This window comes from Pan troglodytes, chromosome 1 (genome assembly GCF_028858775.2).
Source record: "Pan troglodytes isolate AG18354 chromosome 1, NHGRI_mPanTro3-v2.0_pri, whole genome shotgun sequence".
NCBI classification, from domain to species: Eukaryota; Metazoa; Chordata; class Mammalia; order Primates; family Hominidae; genus Pan; species Pan troglodytes.
The window spans coordinates 186,657,390-186,684,442 of record NC_072398.2 but is presented as its reverse complement, the minus strand read 5'-3'; the positions used below and the strand labels follow the sequence as shown (position 1 = coordinate 186,684,442).

At 48.9% G+C, this 27,053-nt stretch overlaps 1 protein-coding gene across 21 annotated transcripts in view; it reads right to left on the bottom strand.

The window, feature by feature from the left end:
• Positions 1 to 27,053, bottom strand: part of ERI3 (ERI1 exoribonuclease family member 3) — a 134,323-nt gene that overhangs the window by 61,931 nt on the left and 45,339 nt on the right. For all 21 annotated transcript variants that reach the window (XM_016961252.3, XM_024345226.2, XM_024345228.2 and 18 more), the window contains 2 exons: positions 25,439 to 25,530; positions 1,918 to 1,990 (listed from right to left, as the gene is read on the bottom strand). In XM_016961252.3, the coding sequence (XP_016816741.1) occupies positions 1,918 to 1,990; positions 25,439 to 25,530 (165 nt within the window). The remainder of the gene's footprint in view (positions 1 to 1,917; positions 1,991 to 25,438; positions 25,531 to 27,053) is intronic.

Here is a 27,053-nt window from a genome sequence, read left to right as displayed (position 1 = left end):
TTGGGCCAGCAGCACCAAGGTGGCCCTGAGTGACAATGTTACCACATGGGTCGGCTGCTTTCCTGCCTTTCTGCCAAGGAACCTGGAGGCAGGGAGCTATCCATACACCAAAAAGTCTAGTGAACTTCACAGGGTAATTGTTCATGGTCAGCGCCTGCCTCGCCTGGCCGGGCCTTCACATTGCATTTGCTGAGGCCAGCAAGCAGCCTCAGATGTGCTCTGACAGCTGGTATGCTATGTTCCAGGGGTCCATGCCTAGCCCCACCACATGCCTAGCTCTGCCTTAGGGGACCTCTATGGAACTAGTTCTCAAAGATGAATCCGTCAGCCAGCAATTACTCACTGAGCACATACTCTATACCCAGCCCTGGCCTAGCCACTGGAGACACAGAGAGGAACCAGACTTCATCTCTGTGATCCAGATGGCCACGTCTGGAAGGAAATACACATGGATTCAGTTTCAACTGAGATAAGTGATTTCCCAAGTGCCAAGGAACCTCAAGGAAAGAGACTGACTGCTGGGCTTCTCAGCAGAAGTGATACCTGAGGTGAATCTTTCAGGGCAGGGAATATGTCTGATGAAGATGACTGAGGGACATTTCAGACAGAAGGCAAGCCATAGGGCAAGGCCCAAAGCCAGGGGAGTGCGCAGCTTTTTCAGCACAAGAGGAGTAGTAAGCAGCAGTTGCCCAGTTTCATGGGAGATCAGCAGGAGAGGGGGTAGGAGTCAAACTGCAAACAAGCCAAGTGCAAAGCACCTGTCCACCAGTGGAAAGCAAAGGACTTCACAAATGATGCCACAAAGCATGGAACTAAGTCCAAGGTCATTGTCAGTGTGGCACAAATACTTATAAAGCTTTCTCTTCCACTGCTCCTCCACATGTTTGCTTAGCTCCAGCCCCCACACACACCAAAAGCATGCTGCCCTCCCTGCCGAGAAAGCATTCTCTCCTCCTCCTATCCATATCCCACCTTCCTTGAATGCCCAGGTCAAGACTCAAATCCTCGCCATACCTAGCCTCACCCCCCTTGACCTCTCTCTTCTCTAAGCCCCCTGGGAGCCACTACCTTGACCCCCGGTGTGTTCTCCTTTCTCTGGGCTTCCTCTGACTGGTAGCATGAGGTTCCTGAGGCTGTTCCAGGACTGCTGCCCTTAGGTCAGAATGATTTATGGGGGTGAGTCTCCCTAGTGGACTGGGCCTCCTGGAGCAAGGATTCCTCTACAGCAGGGATACTCTGCTAGGAAAGTACAGTTTTCTAAGTGATTCATTCTCTGCCAGAGCTCACTATCGTAGCCACACATGGTCCTTGCCGGTCCATAGCCTGAGCACCAACTCCCCAGGTGCTTGATTCTACATAAGTTCCAGTCTCTGCCCTCATGTCCAAAGGGAATTGGACTCTAGTTTCCATGGCTCTTCCTCACATGAGCCAGGCTCTCCTGGAGCAAGGCAGGAACAAAGCCAACTTAAATGTACTCTGCCTCCCCACCAGAGTGATGTATCAGGGCCAGTTAGGAGGGTCAGAGGCCACATTCATGATGATAACAAAGGAGAATACTTTCCCAGAGGCTCAGCTAGTGCCATGTCTCTCCTAGAGACAAGCCAGCTCTGCCCACAGATTCAGCTCTGAGCAAGAGCCCCCCAAAATCTCCTTAACTGGGACTTCTCTGCCTGTCTGGGGGACACCAACTAGGGCAGTGTCATAATCTGCCCAGCAGCCGGATCCCCAAGCAGCTCTCCACAGTCAGAAATAACCACATTTCAGTGCATATTAGCTAAGGAAAAGGATGAAGTTAAGAAAAGAGAAGAACAAAAAGAAAAAGAGGGAGAACAGATATAAGAAAAGAAAGCAAAGGACGGGAGCTCTGAGGCACAAGAGCACCAGGGGAAGCACCCAGTTGGGGCTCAGACACAGTACCTTTTTCAGATTAATCCACTGCTTGAAGTAATCCGCCACTGGCAAGCCCAAGTACTGGCACTGGCCTGGGAGCCTACAAAAAAAAGGGAAGAGAGAACAAGTTGGGCGCATCCATGTCCCAGGTATGAAGTCTTAAGATGGGAAGTCCAACAGAGCATACAAGACAAACAGACCTCAAAAGGTCAACCCATTAGCCATGGGTCCCACCCCACCAAAGAAAGGGAACCCCACCTCCAGCACCATGGACACTGGGCTCCAGCTCTAGCCCTCAGATCCAAGTGTGAGAGCCCAAAAATTCTTTCCAAAATAATAGCAGCAGGCCACTATTTCCTAATGGCTTACAGTATGCCAAGTACCTTATATTTTCACATTTAATCTTCAAAGCAATGCTGAGACACAGGTACTGTTGTCTACATTTTACAGACGAGAAAATGAGATTTAGAGAGGTTACCCAAGGTCCCACAGCTAAAACATGATAGTGCCAAGAACTGAACCCAGTTCTGTCTGACTCCAAAGCGTATGTTCTTTCTATGCATTGGTTTGTTATTTTGTTACAGCAGAGAGGCAGACAGACAAGACAGGAGGAGAGAAAGGCAGAGTATATGACTTAGAGATAGATGAGCAGGGGTTTCAGCTCACATTTAAGCCTCTGGCTACAGGTTTGTTTCAGATAGAGAAGAGGCCAGGGAGAAGGATAAGAAGAGGTCAGAATTCAAATCAAGGGTCTGTTCTTGTTTTTTTTCTTTAAATTAGAATTTATCAACTATCTCCCCCTCTAGCTGGTGATGGTTTTACTCAGACAAATCCATTCAAACAAACATGCATTGATGCTTAACAAGGGTCAGGAACTTACGAGTCAAAAAGTAAGATGTAACTCTTGACCATAAAGGGCTCAGTTTGTTCAGAGGTATGGGCAATGAAAGAAAGACAAAAAAAGCCTTAAGTTGGAGTATGGGGGCATATGCAAGGATGGAGGAAGACAATACTGGAAGTATCAGCCAGGAAAGATCACAGTCTTATTCCTAAGAGAAGAGCTTTGCTACAGGCAATGGAGAGCCTCTGATGAGTTGTGATTTACCAAGATTGTTGTGGAGGCAGCAAAAATAATAGACTAAAAGAGCAGGGTAGAAGCCAGTAGAGAGCAACAGTAGTGGAAAAAATGGTGATCAAGGAACAGACATTAAGATGTAAAGGAGGCCCCAGTGACTAAATGAAATGTGGGACCCAGTGAGAAAGCAGTAGACCTCTGCTTGGCTAGCTTCATGCTACTCACTAAGATAGATCCAAAGAAGTAAGCAGTGGCATGGAGAGCCTATGTGACATCTGGAGCAGGCCAGCTTTTGGTCAATTTTATTATTGTTTTAAAATGCTCTACCTGTAGCATACCCACTTTCTGCCCAAACTGTGGGAGAACTGCTCCCCTGCCCCATCTTTAGTACGCCACTAGAAGGAAGCATGAGTTTGGGAATGCAGTTTTAGATATATGCTTGATACGCAATAAGCACTCGATGTCTGCTGAGTTTGAGGTGCCTAGTTTGAGGCACCTAGGAGATATCTGGCAGTGGAATGGTGTCTCAGAGGCAACTGGATATCTAGTTTTGAAGAGAGGTCTGGAATAAGACCATGGATTGCCAAATCATTAATATAATTATTAATGTAATCATTAACCTAAGTAAAATTAAAGCCAGGAGAGTAAATAAGATCACCCGGGGAACAGAATAGAGCGAGGTGAGCAGAGGGCCCAGGCTAATGCCTTGCAAGTTTTATTGAGCTAAAATGAAACCAGGTTACCCCCATCAGACCATCATCACACACAAAGACCTTACTTCATGAAGCGGCCAGATCTAATTCTGGACTCAATTCTTAGAACATCCTTCCTTAAACACTAGTCTGTCTCCCTGTAACTTCTACCCATGGGTCCAAAGTATGTCTTTAGAAAACACAGAGAACAATACTTCCATCTCTTCCTCACAGAACCCTTCCAAGATCTGAGAGTCCAGAAAGCTTCCATCAGAGTTCCCTTCTCCAAGCCACATATCCTTATCAACTTCAAGAGTTCCTAAGGAGACAATATGCCATGAGTCAGGACTCACCCAACCTATCCCCATTCCCAAAGGACAGGGCCCCAGACCTTTTTCAGGGTATTGGACACCTAAGATGAGACATGCTCTTTTGACCCCACTTCATATTACCTGTGGTCAACCTAAACTGTGATAAAAGCATGCTTCCCCTTTCTGCAATATATAGAAATGATTTTTGAGTTTGAAATGTAAGTCATTAGTGTCAACTGCCATAGAGTGGTCAAGCAAGATGACAGCTGAGAAAAACCCAATGGATTTAGTAACGAGGAGGTCACAAGTAATCTTGGCGAAAGGGGCATCAGTGGACTGAGTGTGGGAGGCAGAAGGCAACCTGCAAAGTGTGGAAAGAGTGAGAGATAAGACAGCGGAGATTACAAGTGCAAAATCCTTTTCTAGAAAGTTTGGCTACAAGAATCCAGTTGAGATGACTGATTCCACTCCAGAAAGTTCAAGGCAGTCCGGCCTTCCCTCCATTACCCTTCAAATATTTGACAGATAGTAATAGAAAATTGATCCCTTTGTTTCAGGCAGTGTATAGTAAGGATTTACTTTTATATGACCCAAGATATCTCACCTGAAGAAGAGGCTACTCTCAAACATCCAAGTGGCACAGTGACATTAACTACAACTGGTCAGTTTCCTGGAAGGGAAATTCTGGCTGAGGCCAACATGATGAAGGGGTATCCAGATAGATGTGCCCATGTGGGATGAAGGACCAAGAACATGAGGAAATGAGACAAGGTTTTTAAGAATGAAAGGTAGCCTTAGGAGCTAGAATGTGGTTGCCTAAGAAGCAGAACTGTAATCTGACAATAATTCTATTTCCTTCAATCTTTCTTTCATGTTCCTTATCCTTCATATTTGTGAAAATGCTTGCTGAACTTAGCTATTTTAGAAAAATCACATTAAGGTCTGTGAGTGAAGGGGGCCACCAGAAGCAGCAGAATCTACAAAGGAATAAGCCAGGGGGACTGGCCAGTAAAAGGCAGGGAGCCTCGATCTTATTCTCCCCTAGCCAACTGCAGTACTCTCTGATTCTTTTAGTTGACACAGGCCAGGAGTCCTTTTGGCTCTGGCTAGCCCTGGGAGAGGGATGGGCTCTCTCTTTAGCAGAATTTTAAGGGTAGACATAGCTGTAGGCATTTCCACTGCCTAGGAAGGGTCTAGGTCAGTAGGATGATGCCTATTCTTCTCAGAGGAAGACCTATCCCAGAGGGGCCACACTGAGGACAGACCAGACAGTCAGGTTGGATACTCAGCCTGAGATATGGCTCAGCAGCAGTCCTGAGTGCCATTCTGAATCCCATGTCTGACTGATGCACATGGGGGTTAGGCACTATAATTCTCACTCAGGGGCTCTAGTCACTTGCAGGTACACATGCAGTTTGTAGACTCACGCGCAGGCATTCAGGTTGCTGAGTAGTCCTCTGGGTCATCCTAGCCCTGTGACTCCAAGACACAAGCTGTACAAATGTAGCAGGGCCCAGCCCCATCTTCATGAGAGACATAGGGCCAAATGCCAGAACTTGAGCTTGCAAGTGCCTCATGGAAGACAGTTACACATCTCTACCACACACCCTACCCCAGCTTAGAGAGGATCAAGACAGGAAATCTGTGAGGAAGGTGGGTTAGAGTGGTCATCATCCCTTACACAAAAGAGGAAACTGAGGCTCAGAGAAGAAAAGGATTTGCTCAATCATACAACAAGGCAAGGGTAGTACTAGAAACAGAACCTAAAGCTTCTGACTGCACAGGCATAAGCTGTATAGATACACTCAGGGCTCTTTACAGTCCCTGGGAAGGCAAAGCCTGGGCCTTAGAGAAGCAAGTAGCATAGTGGTCACTGCTCAAGGTCACACCTGGGTTCAAGGTTCTTAGGAGCCTAAGGTCGGTGGGTATCAGTGGGTACATGGTTCCACCAATTTCTCAGAAAAAAAAAAGTTCCCCAGGCACAAAGGGTCTGAATGCTGTACATTCCTACCAGATCGTGATCCCAAGAAAAGAGCCACTGGCAGTGGGCCCTGGACTAGCCTGCGGGCACGAACGTGCAGGCAGGTTTATGGTGCCCAGGTCTCCATGCAGCTGGATTCACTGGGCACAAAGCTCCCCAACTGCCCAAACATCATCTGGTCATGCTTATTACTGTTGCCCAATGAAATTTTATGCACCGAGTCCACAGGTGTGATTTCCCCTTCTTTATGAGGGCCAGAATGACATCACTGATGGCCAATAGAAAAGAGCCAATTATGTCCAGGCCATAAAAAGGAATGAGATTTTTTTCAACCAAATCAAAACTTCCTTCAGCTTCATGAATGCAAGAGGCCCCTTTAAGGAAGGGTCCCCCAGTCCTGCCTGTGGGCTCTAAACCAAGGGACATGATTGCTTTCCAAAGACTATGGGTCTAAGGCCAAAAAGGGGGTCCGCCCTTGGCATTTATCATATGATCCTGCTATTACCACACTGGCCCCTCAGGGTCACCTGAAAAGATTAACAAGCCCTACCCTCAGACCCTAACCGGCTCCTCTCTATTCCATCCAGGGAAAATGAGATGAGATACTCAAGTTCCTTTATTACTCCTTTTGAATAACAGAAAAGAAAGCAAAGAGCATTCCCCCTACTTAGAAAGAAGAGAACAATATAGAGGAAACAGGGGTGTAAGAAACTGCCCCTCACCCCCATAAGCACACAGCACAAAGCAAAAGGAGCCAGCCTTCCCCACCCCACTCCTCATTCAGCCCTACCACCTGCAACTGAGCCATACTGGCTGGGCCGAGACAGCCCTGATGGCAAACAGGTGTGGCTAGCCCGGCGCCAGCCAAGGCAGGGGAGTAGCTCATTAGGGGAACACCCCCCTCGCTAATGGGTATGGCCACGGTGAAGCCCTTGTGAGCGGGAGCTCAGCTTTGAAGATTAGGTGAGGCAGACGTGGGGGAGAGCTGCTAGGCTGAGGCAAGGAAAGCTGCACATCCATGGAGGTCTGCCGGACAGACTGGCAGACAGGCCAACAGCCAGGACCAGCAAAAGAGCAGGCACCATACTGGAAAAGGCGATGGACACTCTGGCTTCCATGCTTTCATCTCTTTAAGACTTAGGGGCAGACCCAACTCAGGGAGATGCATGTCATTCTCACTTTTAGCAGACTCAAACCTTTGAAGAGGAGGGAGACCAGCAGACTCTGGAGGCCTCCTTGGCTCCTTTCTCCCTCTCAAGAAAGGCTGTGGGACCTGGATCTTGGAGTGATGTGGGCTGGCAGTCCTGGTGCCCACCAGCTCCAGGACAGGCACATACTGTTCGCCTGCAGGAGCAAACTACTGTATTCCATGTGATATGCAGAAATGGGGGAGTATGGAGAGGCTCTGTCTTCTTCAAAGTCATCATGGGACCATGGAGGCACAGAAGGCCCAGGCTTGGAGAGAAGTGGGCCAGTAGAAGCCAACCAACCAGCCAGTTGGAAGATCCTGCCACAGGGACACCTGTGAGGGGTGGGTGGGCTTGCTTCCATGCAGAGTTGCCACACTTGCTCATTCCAATACACTCTCAAAGAATGCTGTCCCTAGCGGCCCTGCAGCTCATAACTGCCACGATTTCCTATGCTTCTCTCCAAGTCTTGAGCCTCAGGAAAGGGCCCATTCCCACTGGATCCCAGTCAGGGAGCCCTATCTAGTCAGAGCCTCCATGGGCAGCATGATTTGAGTCTGTATCCAGCACGTTCAGGCTACTCCAGCCGAGGTAGCACTTAGCTGGGGACACAGCTCTTTGTCTCTCCTGTTTCCGTTCCCCGACCCAGAGGAGATAAACAGACCCTGGGTGATAAACAGCCCGCCTTTCATGATCACTTTTCCTCAAGTTGAGGAGAGTAGCTAGTGATGGATGGGCTGGAATTTGGTTATCAGGAAGGGCTGTCAGCCAGAGGTGCCTATCTCCTCCCCCACTACGCAGGGCATCATTACACTGTGGCATCGAGGTAAAATATGACCAAGGGGAGGGAAGGAAGAAAGAGGGGAAGGCTGAGCTTACACACGGAGCAAATTGAGCAACAATGAGAGCAGGCACGAGGCTGGGACGTTAGTTATCTGCCCGTGACACCTTTTATCTCTGCACAAATTGGTCCTTCCTCCCCCACTGCATCCTCTTATACAAACAGAGGCAGACACAATGTGTCACCACTGCAACAGCGTAGCAATTTAACCCGAATTAGTGAGGGGGTCAAGCTAGGAAATAGGGGTTTCTCATTTCAACAGGTTCCTTAGTCTCAGCTCTGAACTACCACATTGAGCGGAGGAGGGTAGAGAGAAGGCAGACTCATAATTGAATTCACTCTCTTGGCCGCTGCTGATGTATAAAAAATTAATGCATGAGCCTCCTACTTATCAAAGCGGGTTAGTATCTATCTCACCTGCAAGATCCACCATGTCAGAAGACACAGCATGGCAGGCCTAGCACTCAGTGCCTTTAGTCGGGATAGGAATCAGCAAAAACAGGAAGAGAAAAGCACTGCCCAGGTGGCCTGGAAGCATCCTCAAAGGCCATTGCCGGTTTGGTCTCAATCGATCTCCTTATAGCCAGAATCCCTTCTATGAGGCCTTATTTGTAAAGCATGTTACCCTTGGTTGGCCATAAACCCCTGCTAGAAGCCTACAGGATAGAGTGCTGGCGAGGGCTGGGGATACTATAGGAGATCACATCAAAGCTGGTCCTTGACAGTTCAAGAATACACTTCAGCCTACACAGAAAAAAGGCTGGCTCCACCTCCAACAGAAGATGTCCAGGTTGTTTTATGAATAACCCCTCAGACAGAGAGTCCCACACCGCTGCGCCTGAAACTGAGGATGCCACTGGCAGCACTGATGGCACTGACAAGGCAAAACAGCAAGGAGGAGAGGAGCCTGGCCTTTTCCCCAGTGACCTCGCCTACTGCAGGACCTGGAGTTACAGATGGAGAAGGCACCTTGGGACTCATTCTCCCCATCAAAGTTCCCTGATGGTGGGGCATGCGGTTCAACCCCTGTCCAGTACCATAGCTCCACTACACTAAGATAACTTGGTCAAATGACCATGTGTCCTGGGGTAAGTGACTTCACCTCCATGCCCTGCTCTGTGAGGGTTAAAGGAGCCAACCAAGGGTAACATGCTTTACAAATAAGGCCTCATAGAAGGGATTCTGGCTATAAGGAGATCGATTGAGACCAAACCTGTAATGGCCTTTGGAGATGCTTCCAGGCCACCTGCATTGACAAGACAGTGCCTTGGTCAGGAAAAGGATACTGGAGAAGGCTTGCTGGGGGTGACAGGAAAAGGGAAAGTTCCAGAACCACTCCACAGCTGCAAAACAAATTCCAAGAAGCTTGGGCTGAGGGAAGGAGATATGAATAGAGGAAGCACCTTGGGACTCATTCTCCAAATCCAAAGAATCAGCACACAAATACCAAGGAACAAAAGCCAAGACCCCAGGCCAGACACAAAATGAGAGAGCTTTCTACCTCAACCGACCACTTTATATTCAGGAGTATCACTGAGACCCAGGACCCTCAGACAGAGGCTAATGGAACCTGATTTCTCTCTTGAGAGAGCTTCCAGGCCCACTCAGAAGATAACCATAGCAGACACAGAATGGTCACTGCAGGAGTGACTACTGAGAAGTGGCCATCTCATTTCTGCTGGTGGGAGGGCAATGTCAAGGGCACTCAGAGACTCAGCTGCAATTCCCCAGGCTCAAGCAAGTGTGCGTGCGTGCACACGTGCAGTCCCTCCATTCTCCTCTGCCTGCCCACAGCCCTGGGGGGAATGCACTGCTGACTTATCAGCCCACTTTGCCCCCACACTTGCCCCCTTCCTCTGGGACGGCTGCAGGTTACAATTCCAACCACAGGTTTCAGAAAGATGATACACTTGCTGGAGCCTGCAAAGGGTCAGGAGAGAGTACCGTTTGAAATACCAGCATGACAGCTGGCTCCTTGTCTCTCTCTTCCTCCCCAACCCCCTCCCCAAACTTGTCATGGTACAAGAAGTCTATAAGCAGCCCATCAGCTTTAAATATCAGTGTGCGTGAAGCAGGAGCACGAGAGCGAGGGAGCGGGAAGCCGACAGCGAGCGCCTCTGTCGCCACTGCCTGTCAGGGAACACTAATGAATTTCACCACCAACAGCCAGGCTTCAGATGGGGGTGAGCTGGGGGCTGGAGGGTTTTCTAGGGAGAACTCTGGCAGTATTAAAACATATTTTCCCAAAGCCCTGTTAATAAATGTCATGGCGGAGCTGAGAACTATGGCCTACCACCAGGACTTCAAGGGCCGAAAGGGGTGGGGCAAGCCCCGCTGTCCTCTCAAACAGGGAGGAGAGTGCAAGCATGATGCTGGAGGGAGCTGGCTGAGCCCCAAGGTGAGGCCGGGTGACCTCGGCAAGCCTCTCACTTTGTCTTGCCACCGTTACCCTTCCACATCTCATCAAGGTCTTGGGATGCCTTTTTGAGAGGACTAGGATAAGAAGGAAAGGCCTGAGGCAGGGAGAGATGACCAGCTGTGCCTTCCTGGCCAGACTTACCACCCACCCCACCTCAACCAACTTCAGCTCACTCACTTCACAGTGAGGCCCCACGGCAAGGGGTTACAGGTCATGCTTCCAGATCCAGGCGAGGTGGGGTAAGAAACTCTGGCACCAGTCCTAATAGGAAGCTACATTTCCCCCATAGATGTCAGGAGCCAGAGCTCCTTATTATTTTACAGATAAAGGAATGGAGGATGAGAGTGGGAATGTGACTTTCCCAAGACCCTACAACTAGAAAGCAGTAAAGCCAGGAATCGAAACTAGGTCTCTTCATTCTAAAAGCCCTGTTCTTTCCACAATGCCACACAGCTTCTTTGAGGAAGGGCTGATCACCTCACTGTCTCCTGTGTGTCCTCTACTCTCAGGCTCTGCCCTTCCCCTCCACTTCCCCCTACTGGTACACACGCACCTCTGGCCTGGCACGGGTCACGGCTGCCATGTAACACTGGGCTGGGCTCCAGGCCAGGGTGAACCCAGCCGGGCAGAGAAAGCCCTGGGAATGAGCCAGGCCATCACCTGGGAGTCTCCACAGCTCACAGGACATGGCTGCAGGCATAAGCCCTCCCACGGGTGCCCTCTGCACAGCTCTGAGCAGGAGTGTCTGATCTGGCAGCGACCTGCTGTGCAGGGGGCAAATGACATTTAATTTCCTCTTGGTTTCCCTATAGTACAGACGAAAGGCCGTCACCTGCGTCTGGGTCTGGCGGCACAGCTGGAAGTGTTCCCAGACATGCTGCTCTGGAGAGTTCCCAACAGAAACCAGAACACAGGCAGTGCAGAGGGATGCTCCGTGGTCCAGGCTGCTGGTGCCATCTTGCTCAAATCCCTAGTGCCAAAGTTGCTCAAAGTCTCCAAAAGACACTGTATATGCACATAGCGCCTCCCTGCTCCATGGCTCTTTATCCTATCTGCCAACTGTCTCTCATTTCTTCCCTATGGAGACCATATGAAGCATACAAGTGCCACAAACACGCTGTGGAACCATATGACAAGCACCTCCCCAGTGCCACAAATAGTCCTTAAAATTCTGTAACTTGTATCTCCCCAGCCCCTCTCTAGGGAAATAATAAGACAAGTGCCTCTCCGGTGTCCTTTCCATGGCAACTCATCAGGGAAAGGCACAGTGCCCCATCTGTCATGACTGTAGAAGTGCTGGAGCTGCCACCAGGGCCTGGCCAGAGCTCTCTTTCCTAGATGGAATGGCAGAAGCCTCAGTAGGGAGTGGCTATGGAGAGGAGGCTGAGCAGGTGATGGGAGGTTTCCAAGACACTGTGGTCAGTGCCTCAGCTAATGAGCTATTCTCTTTTTGGCCAGGGAAACCAGGAGCTCCTTAGCAGATTGAGCTGTCTCCAAGATAACTCACTCATCCCACTACAGTCTTCCCCTGGCCTGTGGCCATCTTGACCCTATGCCTGAACTGCCGTTGTGTGGCCTACGATGCCCTCTGGAGGCTCCGCAGAGAGGCATCCTCCTAGCGTTCAGGATCTGGGTTGCAGTCTGACCTCCGCTCTCATATAGGTACTCAAGACACAGCTGTACCCTTAACCTTCTAGCTGGTCTCCTCTGCCCTGATTCCAGCTCCCCTGACACCTTCAAGAGGTATAAGCACTTGTCCTATACAGAGTAAGACTTCTGGGCGGGCATTAGAATAGGCTAGTGATTTTTAAAGTGTGCTCCATGGAGTTCTAGGGTTCTAAGGAGGAACATCAGGCTACTTCATGGACTGGGGTAAAAGGAGGAAGAATGGGAGAGGAAGAATGGGCAGGGCTTTTCCCCACCTTCAACCAGGTTCACATTGGGCTTTAAAATTCTGTTCAAAAGAAAAAAAAGTTTAGTACTAAAAAAAATACTACCATTCCATCTCTCTACAGTGCTCCTCTGGATTCTCACAGCATTTGTGTTGTGCCTTCATTGTAGTGTTTTCATACTCTACCTTACTTACCCTATAATTAGGTATATGTGTGCTGGTCTTTCTGTCCTGATCACTTGGCAGTCCCCATAGTCCCCAGCACAGTACTTACAGGGCCCAGAGCAGCTCTCAACAGGTGCTGACTTTAGGCTACTACCGGAATGCCAGCACTTCCGGGATATGCTGGGGTCAGCACTTTCAATGGCAATTTCCAACAGGATTCCTTGGGAGAGAAGAGCTGCAGTGGAGGGTAACTGATATTTACTGAAAGGTCCTCGTGAAGATGTATATATAGCACATGCCACTCTTAAATCAATGAATGGGACACATCTGCTACCACGAGCAATCATCTAAATCAACTTTCAGGGGACCAAACAGACTTTTGCATTTGGCCAATCTTTGGGAAAAATGCAACAAATTTCAACAGGAAACATCACTCATTAGAAGCTTCCAAACCCTGTGTGTGGGACCATGGGAACATAGGATGATGTTCATCAGCTAAGCATTCAAGGGTCTGTCCCCTGGCTTCCTGTAGCCTGTAGAGGAATCACTAGTCCCATGATTCTGGCTATAGGACTGAGAATGGGTAAAGCCCCTTGGCCCCATCAACCAAGCCTACTGCATGGGCCTCCTTCTCCAGCTAGGTTTAGGGAGGGGGCCAGGAAGGCAAGGGACTGTGCTCGTCCTAGCTAAAGCCACTTGTTAATAGGCCCTAGATTCCTTTATCCCTGGGGAAAGGAAGGTAGCAATGAGCTCTCTTCTCCACCCCCCTCCACTGTGCCTCCCAGCAGGGCCAGGGAGGACAGCCATTAGTGTGTGCCTCAGCAGACAATGGGGAGGAGAAGTCTCCAGAGCAAAGGACAACTGCAGCAATTAGAATGCAGGGAGGTTCAGAAGCTATTTAACTGGGTGACCCCTGAGGTCGCTGCATCTGACTCCCATCCCTGGATAAATATTGTATGAGAGGGGAGGGGGCGAGCGAGGGAGCCAGAATGCTGCTCCTCCTTCCATTCCTTTCCCCACCCCACGCGCTGCCTCCAGCCACATACACCAGGAACATTATTTACAGTCCTGACAGTCAGAGCAATCACTCTGCTAACCAAGAGGGAATGGACAAAGTCGACTTACCAAAAATTGACTATGGCAATTGAAGAAGAAACCAGAGCTGAGCCAACACAGATGCAAGGCTCCCTCCACAATCTGGGTCCAGTTGAAGCAAATGTTCTGTAACCCTAAAACCCCAAACTACTGGCAGGTGAAGCTGGTCTCAATGGCAGAGAGTAAATCAGAAAAATAGAGCATCCTTCCACCTTTTAGGGGCCCCATAATGGAAAACTCCTGGCTCTCATCACTACCTAGGTGCTCCTTGGCAAAGATGGGAGTCCTAGCTACCTGCCCAGAGGAAGCCGAACCAGCTACATGCCACTTGTCCAGCTTGCCCCTTAGCTGACCTAGTTGGGAAAGGCCAAGAGCAAGAAAGTCAGATATCGCAGGAAGGGGTCAGGGTGGTGGAAGAAGAGAGTGTTTGAGTGCAGGCTGTGCCTCAGCCCCCACATGCACCGCTCCTCCAGTCCTGCTCTAATGCACCCTGACATGCCTCTGAAGACAGAGAGCTGTTTGCAGTCAGCACCGTGATTTGTTAGTAATTATTTCCATGGTGTCACATTGCTGTCACTCTGTTAACAAAGAGACAGGCTGCCTCGGGCTGCCTGCGAGAAAGAATCGCAGAGAAAAAGGCCTGTCAGGCTCCCGGGATTCTCTGGGCTGGCTGGCTTTCTTCCCCAAACCAACATCCTCGCAAGCTTTGGAAGAAACAGTTTTACAGAACTATCAAGTCTGAGTTGTGTCACCCTTTAGCCAGGGACACTGAGAATTTATCCCACCCACTCATAGTTGCCCTTCCCAAAGCCCTACAAAGCTAAGCCCCCAGAGTCCACAAATCATTCAGGCATGGGCCACTATGCCAGGTGAAGCCTTGAGTTCCCCGGCCTTCAACTCCTAAGACCTCTGCTCCCTGACTCATCATCTTCACTGGGGTGTTCACAGCCTCTCATGTGCTCTTAGGAACCCGACCAAAGAAACCTAATTCAGACCAAGCAGAAGCATCCACCCTATTGGCATGGCTGGGGAATAAGAAGAATATGATGGCAGGCCATCTTTGCCTCTTGAATCTGCCAGCCCCAGTTCAGGAGCATAGTGGCTCAGGTGCCAACACCCCTGTAGCCTTCATGTGCCTCTGCATCTGTGAAGAGACACTTATGGCGCTGTCTCCGCATGTGACCTGTCTTTCCCAGTGCCTGGATCTGCATAGCATCTGCACTAGGAGAACTGGTGGTTTGCTTTAGCACAAAGTAATGTCTCCATTACCCTGGCTGGGAATTAGAGGACAGATTGGCAAGCGCTGACAAAACAGAGGTCACTCACCTTACAGGCATGGAAAGTTGGAGATTAATTCTCTCCTCTCACAGAGGGAATCAGACTCCAGGATAGTGGAAGGGAAGCACCAATATTGAGAAACCCTTTCACTGCCAAGCAGCAGCAACAGCAGCTAATGTCACCCGTACCAATATCAGCAGAAAAGGAAGATAAAAGGCCACAAGCCCTAGAGAAGTCCTGCCAAGGTGGCAAGGGCTTTGCCATCTAGCTCCTGCAGAATCCCAAAGGACAGAAGAGCCTGGACATGACTAGGATTCTTCAAGCATTAGGTCCAAAAGGCAGACAGCTGCAAGCACTGGAATGCAAACTCCATGAAGGCAGGATGTCTGGGAAGTTTTCTTTCTTTATTCACTGCTGTATCCTTAATACCTAGAGCAGTGCAGAGCACATAGCAGGTTGTCAACACATGTGCTGAAAGAATAAATAAATGAGTCAATACAGCTCAAAGGCCACTTCCACAGGGGCCAGTCTCTCCCTATCACAAGACCTCAGAGAAGAGGGAGGACAGTGTGGGTTCCAGAAAAGACAGGGAAGACCACATGGCCAAAGGACTGGAATTAGATTTGAAAGGGTGAGGGGGATTGGGACAAGCTGATGGGCATAGGGAGATTCTCATATTAAATTGAAGATTCACATATTCATTCAGCAAACATATACTAAATAACTAAATACAGTATAATAGATGTTCCAACAAAAAAAGAATAAATAAAATGTAGTATAATACAATGGAATACTACACAGAAATATAATAAAAAGCCTAAATTCTTGATACATACAATGCACAGGAATCTCCTATACATTATGTTATGCAAAAGAAGTCAGACACAGGTCGGGTGCGGTGTCTCATGCCTGTAATCTCAGCACTTTGGGAGGCCAAGGCAGGCAGACTGCTTGAGTTCAGGAGTTCGAGACCAGCCTGGGCTACATGGCAAAACCCCGTCTCCACAAAAAAAAAAAATACAAAAACTAGCTGGGCGCAGTGGCATGTACCTATAGTCCCAGCTACTCGGAAGGTTGGGGTGAGAGGATGACTTGAGCCCAAGGAGGTAGAGGTTGCAGTGAGCCAAAATCACAGCACTGAACTCTAGCCTGGGTGAAAGAAGTCAGACACAAAAGAGTATGCCTTGCATGATTCCATTTATACGAAAGCCAACAATAGGTAAAAACTAACCAAAACTAACAGAAGTCAGAACGGTGGTTAGTTGGCAAGGGGAAGGCATCACTGACTGGGAAGAGGCACGAGGGAACTTTCTGGGATGATGAAAAAGGTTCTTGATCTTGACCTGGGTGGTAGTTACCCAGGTGTATACTTGTATAAAAATATATTGAGCTATATACACTTCACATTTGTGTATTTATGCATCTGTACCTATTTCATACCTCAATTTTTTTTTTTAAGAGACAGGATCTTACTCTGTTGTCCAGGCTGGAGTACAGTGGCACAATCATGGCTCATTGCAGCCTCAAACTCCTGGGATCAAGCAATCCTCCAGCCTCAGCCTCCTGAGTAGCTAGGATTATAGGCATGTGCCACCACACCAGGTTATTTTTTATTTTTATTTTTATTTTTATTTTTAATAGAGACAGGGCCTTGCTACCCCAGGCTGGTCTCAAACTCCTGGCCTCAAACAATCCTGCTTCAGCCTCCCAAAGCACTGGGATTCCAGGTGTGGGCCACTATACCAGACCTCAATTTTTTTTAAAGACCCAAAAACAAGCTGATGTTCAAAAAGGGTTTTAAAAAAACACAGATCTAAGCAATATCTCATACAAAGGAAAATATTTTCCAGGAGCACCAGTGGTTCCTTCTTGGAGCTTGGGAAAAAAGGTCTTCCAGCCTTCACTCTCTATCTGACAGAAGTCAGAAAGGCCCAAGCAAATGGGCCTAGGAAGGTGAGAAATGTTCAAAATACAAAAGAGTAGAGCCCGGGTCCCCCACCTAGGAGGTTGTGGCCTGGTGGGAAGCTGCATGGAACCTCTATTCCATGCCAGGTGAGCTATAGGAAAGCAGAGATAGGTCATACAGTCCAGCCAGGTGCCCAGCTGGTTCTGAGGCCCTCTGAAGCAGCCTGTCTGTTGGATTCCGCCACAGAACACAGAACCAGACTTCCAAAGACTGCCCTGAAGAGCCACCAACATAGGATCCAATTTGTCTTCCTGACAAACCAGGCAGAGACCGGCTGAGTTAGCCCAACTCTGGGCTAAGGTGAAAGTCTCAGAACATACAGCCCCTCCAGCCAGCAAGGAGGAGGTGATAAGACTCTCATCCATGGTCAAGGGGAGAGCCTCATATCAAATCCAGGGCCAGAACCAAGGCAGCAACACTTGCTTCTGGACCAGTTAAGCAGTAAAGAACCACTCAGTTATCAACTCAGGCCAAAGCATGAGGCTCCTACTGCCTTGAACATCTTGAAGCCTGATCAGTCATTAAGCAAGTATCTTTATCTTTTATCAGGGTTTTCACTGAGCAGAATTTCCATTCCAGGGGTTCCTATAATCACTACAATGATTTAGACCCTCTGACACCTTCCTAGTGGGTGAAGAAATGAGGTTGCCACTGGGGTTCCACCCTACAGCCTAGAAGTGCCCAGAAAGTAAAATGCCAGAGGCCCTGTCTGCCACGGAGGGGTTGTGCTTGTTGATCAGACAGCAGAGCTTCTCTCCCAGTCCCCATTGAGGCACAAAGTCCTTCCAGAGCAGAGCAACTATCCCAAACTCAGGCTCTGAGGGAAGGACATGGGGTGAGACGCCTGTTGACTTGCAGCTCCAGGATCACATGGATAAGTGTGAAGGGAGCCAAGGTTGGGAACCAGAAGAGATGCTTTGGCTCCACAGAAACCTGCTCCTACCCTCAGGCCTGCATCTAGGAAATGGTTAATCCCCAGCCAAGCCCACCATCAGGAGCCCCTTTAGTGCCAGTTCTGGGCCCGGGGACATGTGCAGGAGGGGGCTTTCATGTTTGTGAGTAGGCTAGCCCCAGGGGCATCAGGCAGAGGCGGAGCACCCCTCGTTCCTCCAAGCCCAAGAACTCTCAGCCCAAGGAGCTGTCAGGCTAACGAGGCTACCCCACCACCACTCCATCTGAGCGTGGCAGGCTGCACCGCACGACTGGCTTCAGGTGGCTCTTCTTTAATTAATGGCATCCCGGGCTCTGCAGGGAGCTTCACCCCACAATGAATGGCCCTCTCTCATTAGAGGCAAGCCTGCCATGATGTATTCAGGGTGAGGGCCAGGATTCATTTCCCTGTCTGTGGGTTGGGGATGGGAGGGAGGGGAGAGGCAGCAGGGAGAGATTTATATCGAGTGACTTGGATTAGCTGCAGCTGAAACATGACCCTATCAACTCACGCTGCCTTCTTGGGGCTAACCCGGTGCACCTCTGCTGACCAGAGGGCTCTAGGGAAACTGAAAGGAGGGCAGAAGGTCTGGTTCCCACTCTCTCTGAGCTCAGACTACAACTCTAAGGCCCAGAATTCCTATACAACCTTCAGAACCTCCTCCCCCTGCCCCCACTGTGCACTGGGAGCCTGGGCTGATTCTGAGCCAACCTTACCCATCAAGAGACTTTTTATGGCCAGGAAGCTGACCCACTGCCCTCATGTTCACAGGACTGAGGCCCTGACTACAGCCTCAGTTGGCTTTTCTGCTTTTGTAGTAAGCAATACCCTCATTCCTTACATCAGAGAAGGAGGCCACGACATAATTTGCCCCCGTAACTGCCACCTGGATAGGACCCAAATATGTACTGCCACAGGGCATCTCAGACCTCAGGCCATCCCACACTAGGGAAAAGGCTCCAGGCATCCGTCTGACACAAAAACATGCAATCAGCCATTACCTCACTAGGACGATCCACTATGCTGAACCCCACCTCCAGGGTGGGGAGGTTCTGGGCACGCTATTCTACTTCCCTCCACTACCCTGACCCACCCACTCCAATGGCTGAGGAGGAATTGCGGTCTTCTAGGTAAAAAGAGAAATTGGGGCCTTTGGCTATCCAAGTTTCCGATGTACTTCTCACAGACTTGGAAAGGTCACCCTGCACTGTGCTAGCCACATAGGTGGTTGTAGGCCTAGGAGCTAGGTTGATTCAGACTGGTAGCAAACAGCACACAGCCCTACAAATTCCTCATGCAAATATCACTAAATATGACTTTCAACTTCACTTGTGCTTGGGAGAAAAATACTCCAGAACCTGCCCTCTTTCCATTCTCAGCCCCCTCAGAATGCCCAATTCACTAAGAGAGCTGGAGGGTGGGCTTTCACCTGTCCCTGTCAGCCAATCAGAAGGCTGCCTGGCAGGCCTGCTGTGTCCCTAGGAAGGCCAGGCAATGCCTATCATCTACACACATTCACTCCATGTCATCCATGCTTCTTCCTGGCCGTTGTGGAGGAGCATTCATATCTCTTTCCTTCCCTACTCAGAAAGAGATGTAGCTCAGTTCCGCTTTGCTAAGCCCTATTTGGCAATATGTCTAAAAACATGCAAACTTAATTAGTTCAGGAGGGGAGCCCAAGCACTTGCAATGACAGATAAAAGTAATGGGAAATGAGACAAGTCAGGACTGGCAGGGAGTTCTTACTCAAGCCCCTTCCCCCAGCAGGCTGCTAATCAAAGGTGATGCAGCTCAGTGCTGGTACCAACTGGTACACCTGTGGGCAAGGGGCAACGGTGCGATGCCCCATGTGCTTCCAAACATAAATACAGAATAGAGGTGTCCAAAGTGAAGTTGGCTGAGGTTTCCTTAAAACAGACCTGAAGATTCATTAACTTGTAACCCTGGAAGGAGGCTTTCAGGCAGCCCCTAATCATCCCCACCACATCTCCTGGCCAACTGGGCTCCCATATCAAATGAACTTAACAGTCCACACCTCTACCGATACCAAATGAGGAACCAACAGCCCACGGTGTCAGAAAACATCCCGAGGCTCTGCCACTCAGTGCAAACAAAGGAGAGGAGAGGGGCATTCCCACCGTGTATCACCAAACCACAGCCCATGAAGGAGGACGGTCAGACAGGACTGTCGTTAAACACATGGTTCCAGAGTCAGAATGCTCAGGTTCAAATCCCTGCCCTGCCACAAACAGGTTATGTGCCCTTGACAAATTACTTATCTCTCTAGGCGTCAGTTTCCTCATTTGTTAAAAAAGGATTATAAAATGAACTTATTCCACAGAACTGTGGTAAGGACTAAATGACATCATATGTGAAAACAGCACAACAGGGCTCCTGGTAAGTAATAAGTGCTCAATAAACGCTCTCTTTATTCTCTGATGTTCACTTTTCCAGGAGTCCCAACCCTCAGTTCTGGAGGCACACATCTCTCAGAGAAAGCATTTCGCACTGCTCCTGGGACCAAGCTCCTCCTCCCTGGCCTGAGCCTGTGGGCTATCTCACCCAGTACTCACCATGGAGGGCCCAACACACAGTGGCAGTGAGGAAATCCAGGGCTTCCTGACATTAGCAGCATAGTTCTCTAACTCTTCACATTCAGGCTGGTGTAGCAAGGCCTGAGAATTCCTCCTCTAGTCTATTTGTCCTGTACACTGGCAATGAATGCTTCCTAAATCTACCTACTAACAGTCCTCTGTTGTTCTTCCTGAGCAGAGATTCCACAGGAACACTCCATTACTTAGTTGTCACTTATTCAACAGTTATTTATTGAACAACTACTATGTGTCAAGCCTTGTCCTTGTCCTAGGGTTACAACAGTGCTCACAATCTAGTGCGAGAGAAAGACAAGTAGAGGCAGTCACAGCACCATTTTATGTATTAATGTGTACATGTGCTCCAGGAAAACAAAGGAAGGCACCTAGAGAAAGAAGAGGGATCACTAGGAACTGGCCAGCTCATGCATGTGGCTGGTGGGGAGGGGTGTGGGGGTGCCACAGAGAGTAATGAGAAGTGAGGCTAAAGATGTAAGCAAGAACCTTGAAAGTCCCAATAAACAGTTTGGACTTTACCCTTGAGGGCAAGGGCAAACCTTGAAAGGTATTAAGCCGAGGGGTGACATAATCTGCTGCAATTAGGAGAATGGAATAGGAGCAGCAAAACTGGACTCAAAGAGACTAGTTAGAAGACTTTTGTAGCAATCCAAGAAGAATATGATCATCTTGACTAGGGCAGGGCAGTAGGGATGGGAAGAAAGGAATAAATCTGAGAAACCTCTGGGAGGCAAAAGCAACAGGATTTGGCAATTAATTGGTGTGGATAGAGAAAGGATAATTTTCAGATTTCCGACAGAACAACTCAGTAGGTGGTGCCAGTCATTATTTGAGGGAATGATGGAGGACAGGGTGTGAGAAGAAAGATAAACATCTGAGCTTGAAGGGGCCTATGGACGTCTAGGTGGAGATGTAGAGTAGGTAGCTGGATATGCAGGTGTGGCGTTTAGGTGGCAGATGAGGCCGATTTCTTTTCTCCAGTTGGAGAAAAAGATTAGAAGACATCAGCATACAGAGGACAGGTGAAGCTATGGCAAAGACGAGATCACTCTGGTAAGTGTGAATGTGTAGAATAAACAGAAAAGACAACCAGGATAGAGATCAAAGAAACACCACTATTTAAGAAACACCAACATGAAAACAAGGAAGGAAAAAAGTATTAATATCTACCCAAGTGACTGAGGAGGAGAAGCCAGAGAAACAGAAAACATAACAAAAGTACAGATAAAGATGATTTCAAGAAGATTGAAGTAGTCAGCTGTTGAGCAATGCCAAGAGGACTCAGCCCGACCCGCAGCAAGCACGTCACTAGGCCACCCTTCCAGCCATCTTCCACATCCCCACAGGACGGTCACTACCCCACAGTGCTCGCCCAGGTGCGTGGTTCCATCGTGGCACCTTTCACTCCAGGTAGCAGCAGTCTCTTCAGTGGTCTTGACCGCTTGACAGCAGCCTCGAAGAAACCTCAGTAGCCCCTGCTGAGTGCATGCTCCCCATCTCCAACAGTGATAGTGTAATCTGGGCAAGTATCTTTCCATCTCCAGACCTCCTAAAACCTGAAGTGAACTCCAGGTCCACACCTGCAGAGCACAGCCAGAATGTAGTATGCACACCCCAGCAAGAAGGCAGGGGAAAAAAAGGAAGTCAAATGCCTGCATTTATGTGTTCAACCTCTCTCCTCCCTCCAGGGGGAGGAAAACTTCCTGTTCCAAAACTGAGGCTGAGCCTAGGTGAGTGTCCTCTCACCAGACTCTGAGCAGGCCCCTGGCCCCTATTCCACCAGAGAACAGCATCTGATTATCCTACCCTCTCCAAAGGGGCCTCTTCCCAGACTGCACTAAGGGCTAGGGCCTCCCTCAGGTCAGCTCTTTCCCTCCAGTCTTTCCCTCTTCTCAATCTTCCTTCTTCTCAGACTCACGGCCCACTGGGAAAGCCTCTAGTCTAGGTTCTCAGCCGTGCTGTGCTACATGGCTGGTGAACCTGGATCTTCAAGCTACAGGCTAAAATCTAAGTTCCTCAAGTGGGTGCCTGTGCAGGTGTCCCTTCTCAGTCTACACCAGCGCTAACCCCACCACCATACCAAAGATGGAGCCCTTTGAAAGAGGCACTTTCTACCTGGGTAAGCAGAGAAACAACACCAAACCCTATGGGAAGCTTCAAGAAACACCAAGCAAGGCGAAGAAAAAGTGGGTCAGGTAGGGAAGGCAAGCTGACCAAGAGCCAGACCCACAACAAGTGTTGTTTCTTGAAAAAATTGAGAGGGGAAATTAAATCCACATCACTAAATAAAAACTCGCCTTAGCAGGATCTGTGACTACACAACAAAGCCCACGTAAACTTGAAGAATCAACTCATCTGGCTTTGACAAAAGATGGACATAAAATGATTTGTCAGGATGGGAGCAGATTTCTTTTCTCCAGTGGGATTTATGCTACCACTTCAGTTCCCATTTCTCAGTGCCCCACTTATCAGCCCCTTTCCAACAAAAGTGATGTGAAGCTGCTGAGGGGAGAAGAGGAGGAGGAGGTAAGGACAGCAATGAGAAGGAACCATGGCTTCCGGAAACTAGAGTGTGAAATGAAAATGTTTGCTGAATTCCTAAGACTTAGTTAAATCTGAAAATGGATGTCAAAATAAGAAGTAAGCCACAGACTAACAAGTTGTGAGTGTCAATTTAACACCACCCTTGTCAGGCTCAAACACCACCCTTGTCAGGCTCATCTGCAGCCTTTACCGGGCGCATAAAAAGGTGATGGCTCTGACGAGAGCCATCTGACGAGCCTCTGCCGAGGTTCCAGGAACACCGATTAGCTGTGCGCTGTCACGCAGCACTACTTAGGTTTCCTCTCCGGCTGTTTTTATTTTGTTACACATTTAATTAAGAGCCTTCCCAGCAGTTATGCAGAGACCTGCTTATAAGAGGCAGCCACAGAGCTCCCTCCCCCAAGCCCTGCCACCTGCTTCCTTTCTGAAAACCCTTTTCTGAAGCTTCATCAGCCTTCCCAGTCCAAACCCAAACCAGCCCACAAAGTCTGCCCTACCCATCTCTTTTGGAAACTACACGGTCTTAGAATTCAATTCTGTCTAGCTACACGTCTTTAGCTCTCTGAGCCACAGGGGTTTTTGGTTTGTTTCATCTATAAAAGAAAGACAATACCACCACCCACCAGAGACGGCAGTCAGAAGGTGTGGATGCGGTAAGGTATGCGCTCATTAAAACTTGGCTTCCTTTCATATATGGTTGGGTTCCACAACTCAATCTCTTTTCTTGATGATATCATTTTTCAGGAAGAGGCAGGGCAATCTCCTGGGTCACCAACACCTGTCCAGGGCCCACTGTGCTACAGAACAGGCCAGACCAAAAGAAGACAGCACCCTCTGAAATTCCCTCTCCATCTCATGGGGAGACCAACTCCAAGCTTATAGTCTCCAACCTCATGCATGGGAAAGTTTTCATATACACATATATGTACGCATCGTGCACAGTTAAAGTAGAAGATTCTGAAATGTGTGTGTTTGGAAGGTGAAGACGCCAAAGAGAGAACAACACTGGATGAAGGGAGTCCTGGTGAGGCTACCTGGAGGAAGTGGACCTCTGGACTGGGCCAAAGGGCCTTCCTCCTGGGCCATATGAACCCCAGAATTCTGGGTATCAGCCTGAAACTGGCCCCACCCTGAGTAGCTTCTCTTGGGCTACAGAAATCCACATTAAGTCCCTTCCTCACTTTAAGGACTCAAAGCTGCCCAGGACGCTATTAACAAGAACAAGAGTCTTCTTCCTCCACTCCTTTTCCATGGACTCCTCCTCTGATTCGTATCTGCTTCTAGTCCCAGCCTGTATAATTTCCCTGACAAAGAGATGTCATGTGGGAATATGGAGACCCTCTGGAGTAAACCAAGAGGGGTGCAGTCAGTTTGTGTACACACCTGATGGGTGTGGGAGATGAGGTCTCTGTGTGCTCATGTGATTTGGGGCCTTTTCTTCCTCCTGTCTCACCTAGAAAGTTGGGGTCCAATAGCAGGCTTGACACCCACCTGGGTACATAACTTCACCTCAATGCCCAGCATTCAAAAGGCTTACAAAGGGCCTTGGTGAGGAGATGACACCTGATGTGGTAGAAAATGTTACTGCAGAGCTACTACACCACACCCCTCACCAACATCCCACTTTATGCTCAAAAGTTCAAACACACACACACAAACACACACACACACAAACACACACACACAGAGACACACACACGGAATACTTGCTGCTACCTTCAGTCACAATGAACACAGAGGTAATCGATTCTATGACTCCTCAGCAAACAGTGCCCCCACCACCTCCATCCCACTTCGGTTCCCTGGGGGCCATCTGAAGCCATGTATCCATGAGGGCAGACAAGATGCACAAGTGTCAACCCAGCAAAGGAACCGGTTCTGTCTTCCATAACCGGGACAGGATCAGGAGACAAAGGTAAAAAAGCAGTGGGGACAAAGGAGGAAAGAGGAGGCTGGTGACGTGGGCAGCTTCCCGGAGCAGCCCTCTCTCATCCCACCACTGGGCTCCCAGTAGGTTCACCAGGGTCTTGCAGGCCAGATAAAGGGGCAGCATAGTATAATAGTTAAGAGCAAGGACCTGAGTTTGAATCCTGGCTGTGTGTCCTTTGGTAAATTACTTAACCTTTCTGTACCTTTACTCCCTCAGCTATAAAATAGGAAGAATAATAATGCCTACTTTATATGGTTGACAAATAAGTTACTATATTTAATTACATAGTAAACATGGTATTTGGCTTAAAATTTTTTTTTTCCAAGACACTCTTTTAACTCCTCCCTTCCAGGGCAATAACACACAGCCCCAGCAATCGGAAGGGCTGTCATGAGCAGTGAGACCTGGCAAAGGCAGGAAGGCCCCAACCATCCAGGCAGGCCCTTGACTTGCCCACACCCTGCTCCAGAGAGGCAGAAGGCAGGGCTCCCAACCGTCTTCTATCCCTGATAGCCTCAAAGACCTGAAGAATCCCTGACCCAGCTGCCTTGTAGACATTTAAGCCTCCAAAAGGCCAGACCTGGTCCCACAGATTCCAAGCCCTGCCAGCAAAGCAGCCCTTCTCATACTCACATGACTTTTAAGTCCCAGTCTCCACAGGTGACAAAAATTGACTTGACGTTTGGATCTAAGAGGCCTTCCTTCGCCATCCATTCATCGACCCTCTGAAAAGTACACAAGAACAAATGAGATTTTCCTTTTTTTTTCCCTGAGCCTGTGAAGAGCCACAACAGCAAAACACAGATAAGCTGCTTGTAATCAGAGCAGGAGAAAATTGTAATCTTATCCAGCCATGGCTCCACTGTGGGCTCTCAGGCTTGGCTCAGAACCACGGAGGCATTTGGAAGACAAACCCGTAGGAAGATCCTGCAGCCCGAATGTGTAGCCGGAGGGAGCCCCTACACTCGCCTAATGCCTGGCAGCCTGCTCCAGATCCCAGCAAATCAGTTCAAATACCTTGCTCTGACTTGGCTGTTCCTCTCATTGGTCCCCTGGCCCAGCACAGACAGGCTGTTGTCCTGGGGCATCAGAACAGGGTAGTAGGAGGCCCCAAACAGGAGCTCCAACCCACAGCTTCACTCATTCGTTTGTTTGTTTTACTCTTCTACCAAATGTTTATTAACCAAACTTACAAATTTGGTTATTCACCAAATGAAGGTGACGAACATTTTCACCTTAAGAGGCCCCTTTACTGGACTGGAGCCCCATCCTGACACCTGGGACAGTGCTGCCTGCTCCAGCTGCTAAAAGTTCAAAACTGGCCCCCAATTTCGTATTTCTCCTGTTCATGGTTGAGGATTCAAATTCAGCAGAATATTTTGAAGGCTGAGCTCAATTTCTACAAAGGGAGAAAAACTGCTCCTAAACACTCTAAATCTTTCTTTCCCTTCATCCCTTTGATCAGTTTATTTGTGTTCACACTGGAAATTCAAATACTAAAATCAGTATACAACAAGAGAAATATAATAAACAATTCAAGACTGGGTGTGGTGGCTCAGGCCTGTAATCCCAGCACTTTGGGAGGCAGACGCAGGTGGATCACTTGAGGCCAGGAATTTGAGACCAGCCTGGTTAACATGGAAAAACCCTATCCATACTAAAAATACAAAAATTAGCTGGGTGTGGTGGTGCACGCCTGTAATCCCAGCTACTTGGGAGGCTGAGGCAGAAGAATTGCTTGGGCCTGGGAGGTGGAGGTTGCAGTGAGCTGAGATCACACAACTGCACTCCAGCCTGGGTGACAGAGCGAGACTCTGTAAAAAATAAATAAATAATAAATAAAAAGAATTCATGAAGCATTGCCTTTTTCAGAAGACCCCAGGCATGGAGAGGGAGTCACACCACTGCTTCTACCCATGCAAGAGATGTCACCCAGGCTGGAGTGCAGTGGCACGATCTTGGCTCACTGCAAGCTCCGCCTCCCGGGTTCACGCCATTCTCCTGCCTCAGCCTCCAGAGTAGCTGGGACTACAGGCGCCTGCCACCACGCCTGGCTAATTTTTGTATTTTTAGTAGAGACGGGGTTTCACCGTGTTAGCCAGGATAGTCTCGATCTCCTGACCTCATGATCTGCCTGCCTCGGCCTCCCAAAGTGCTGGGATTACAGGCATAAGCCACCACACCCGGCCACGAGATTATTTTTTAAGGCTATCTCACACAGTCATTAAAAATGCAGGATTGGAAGTCA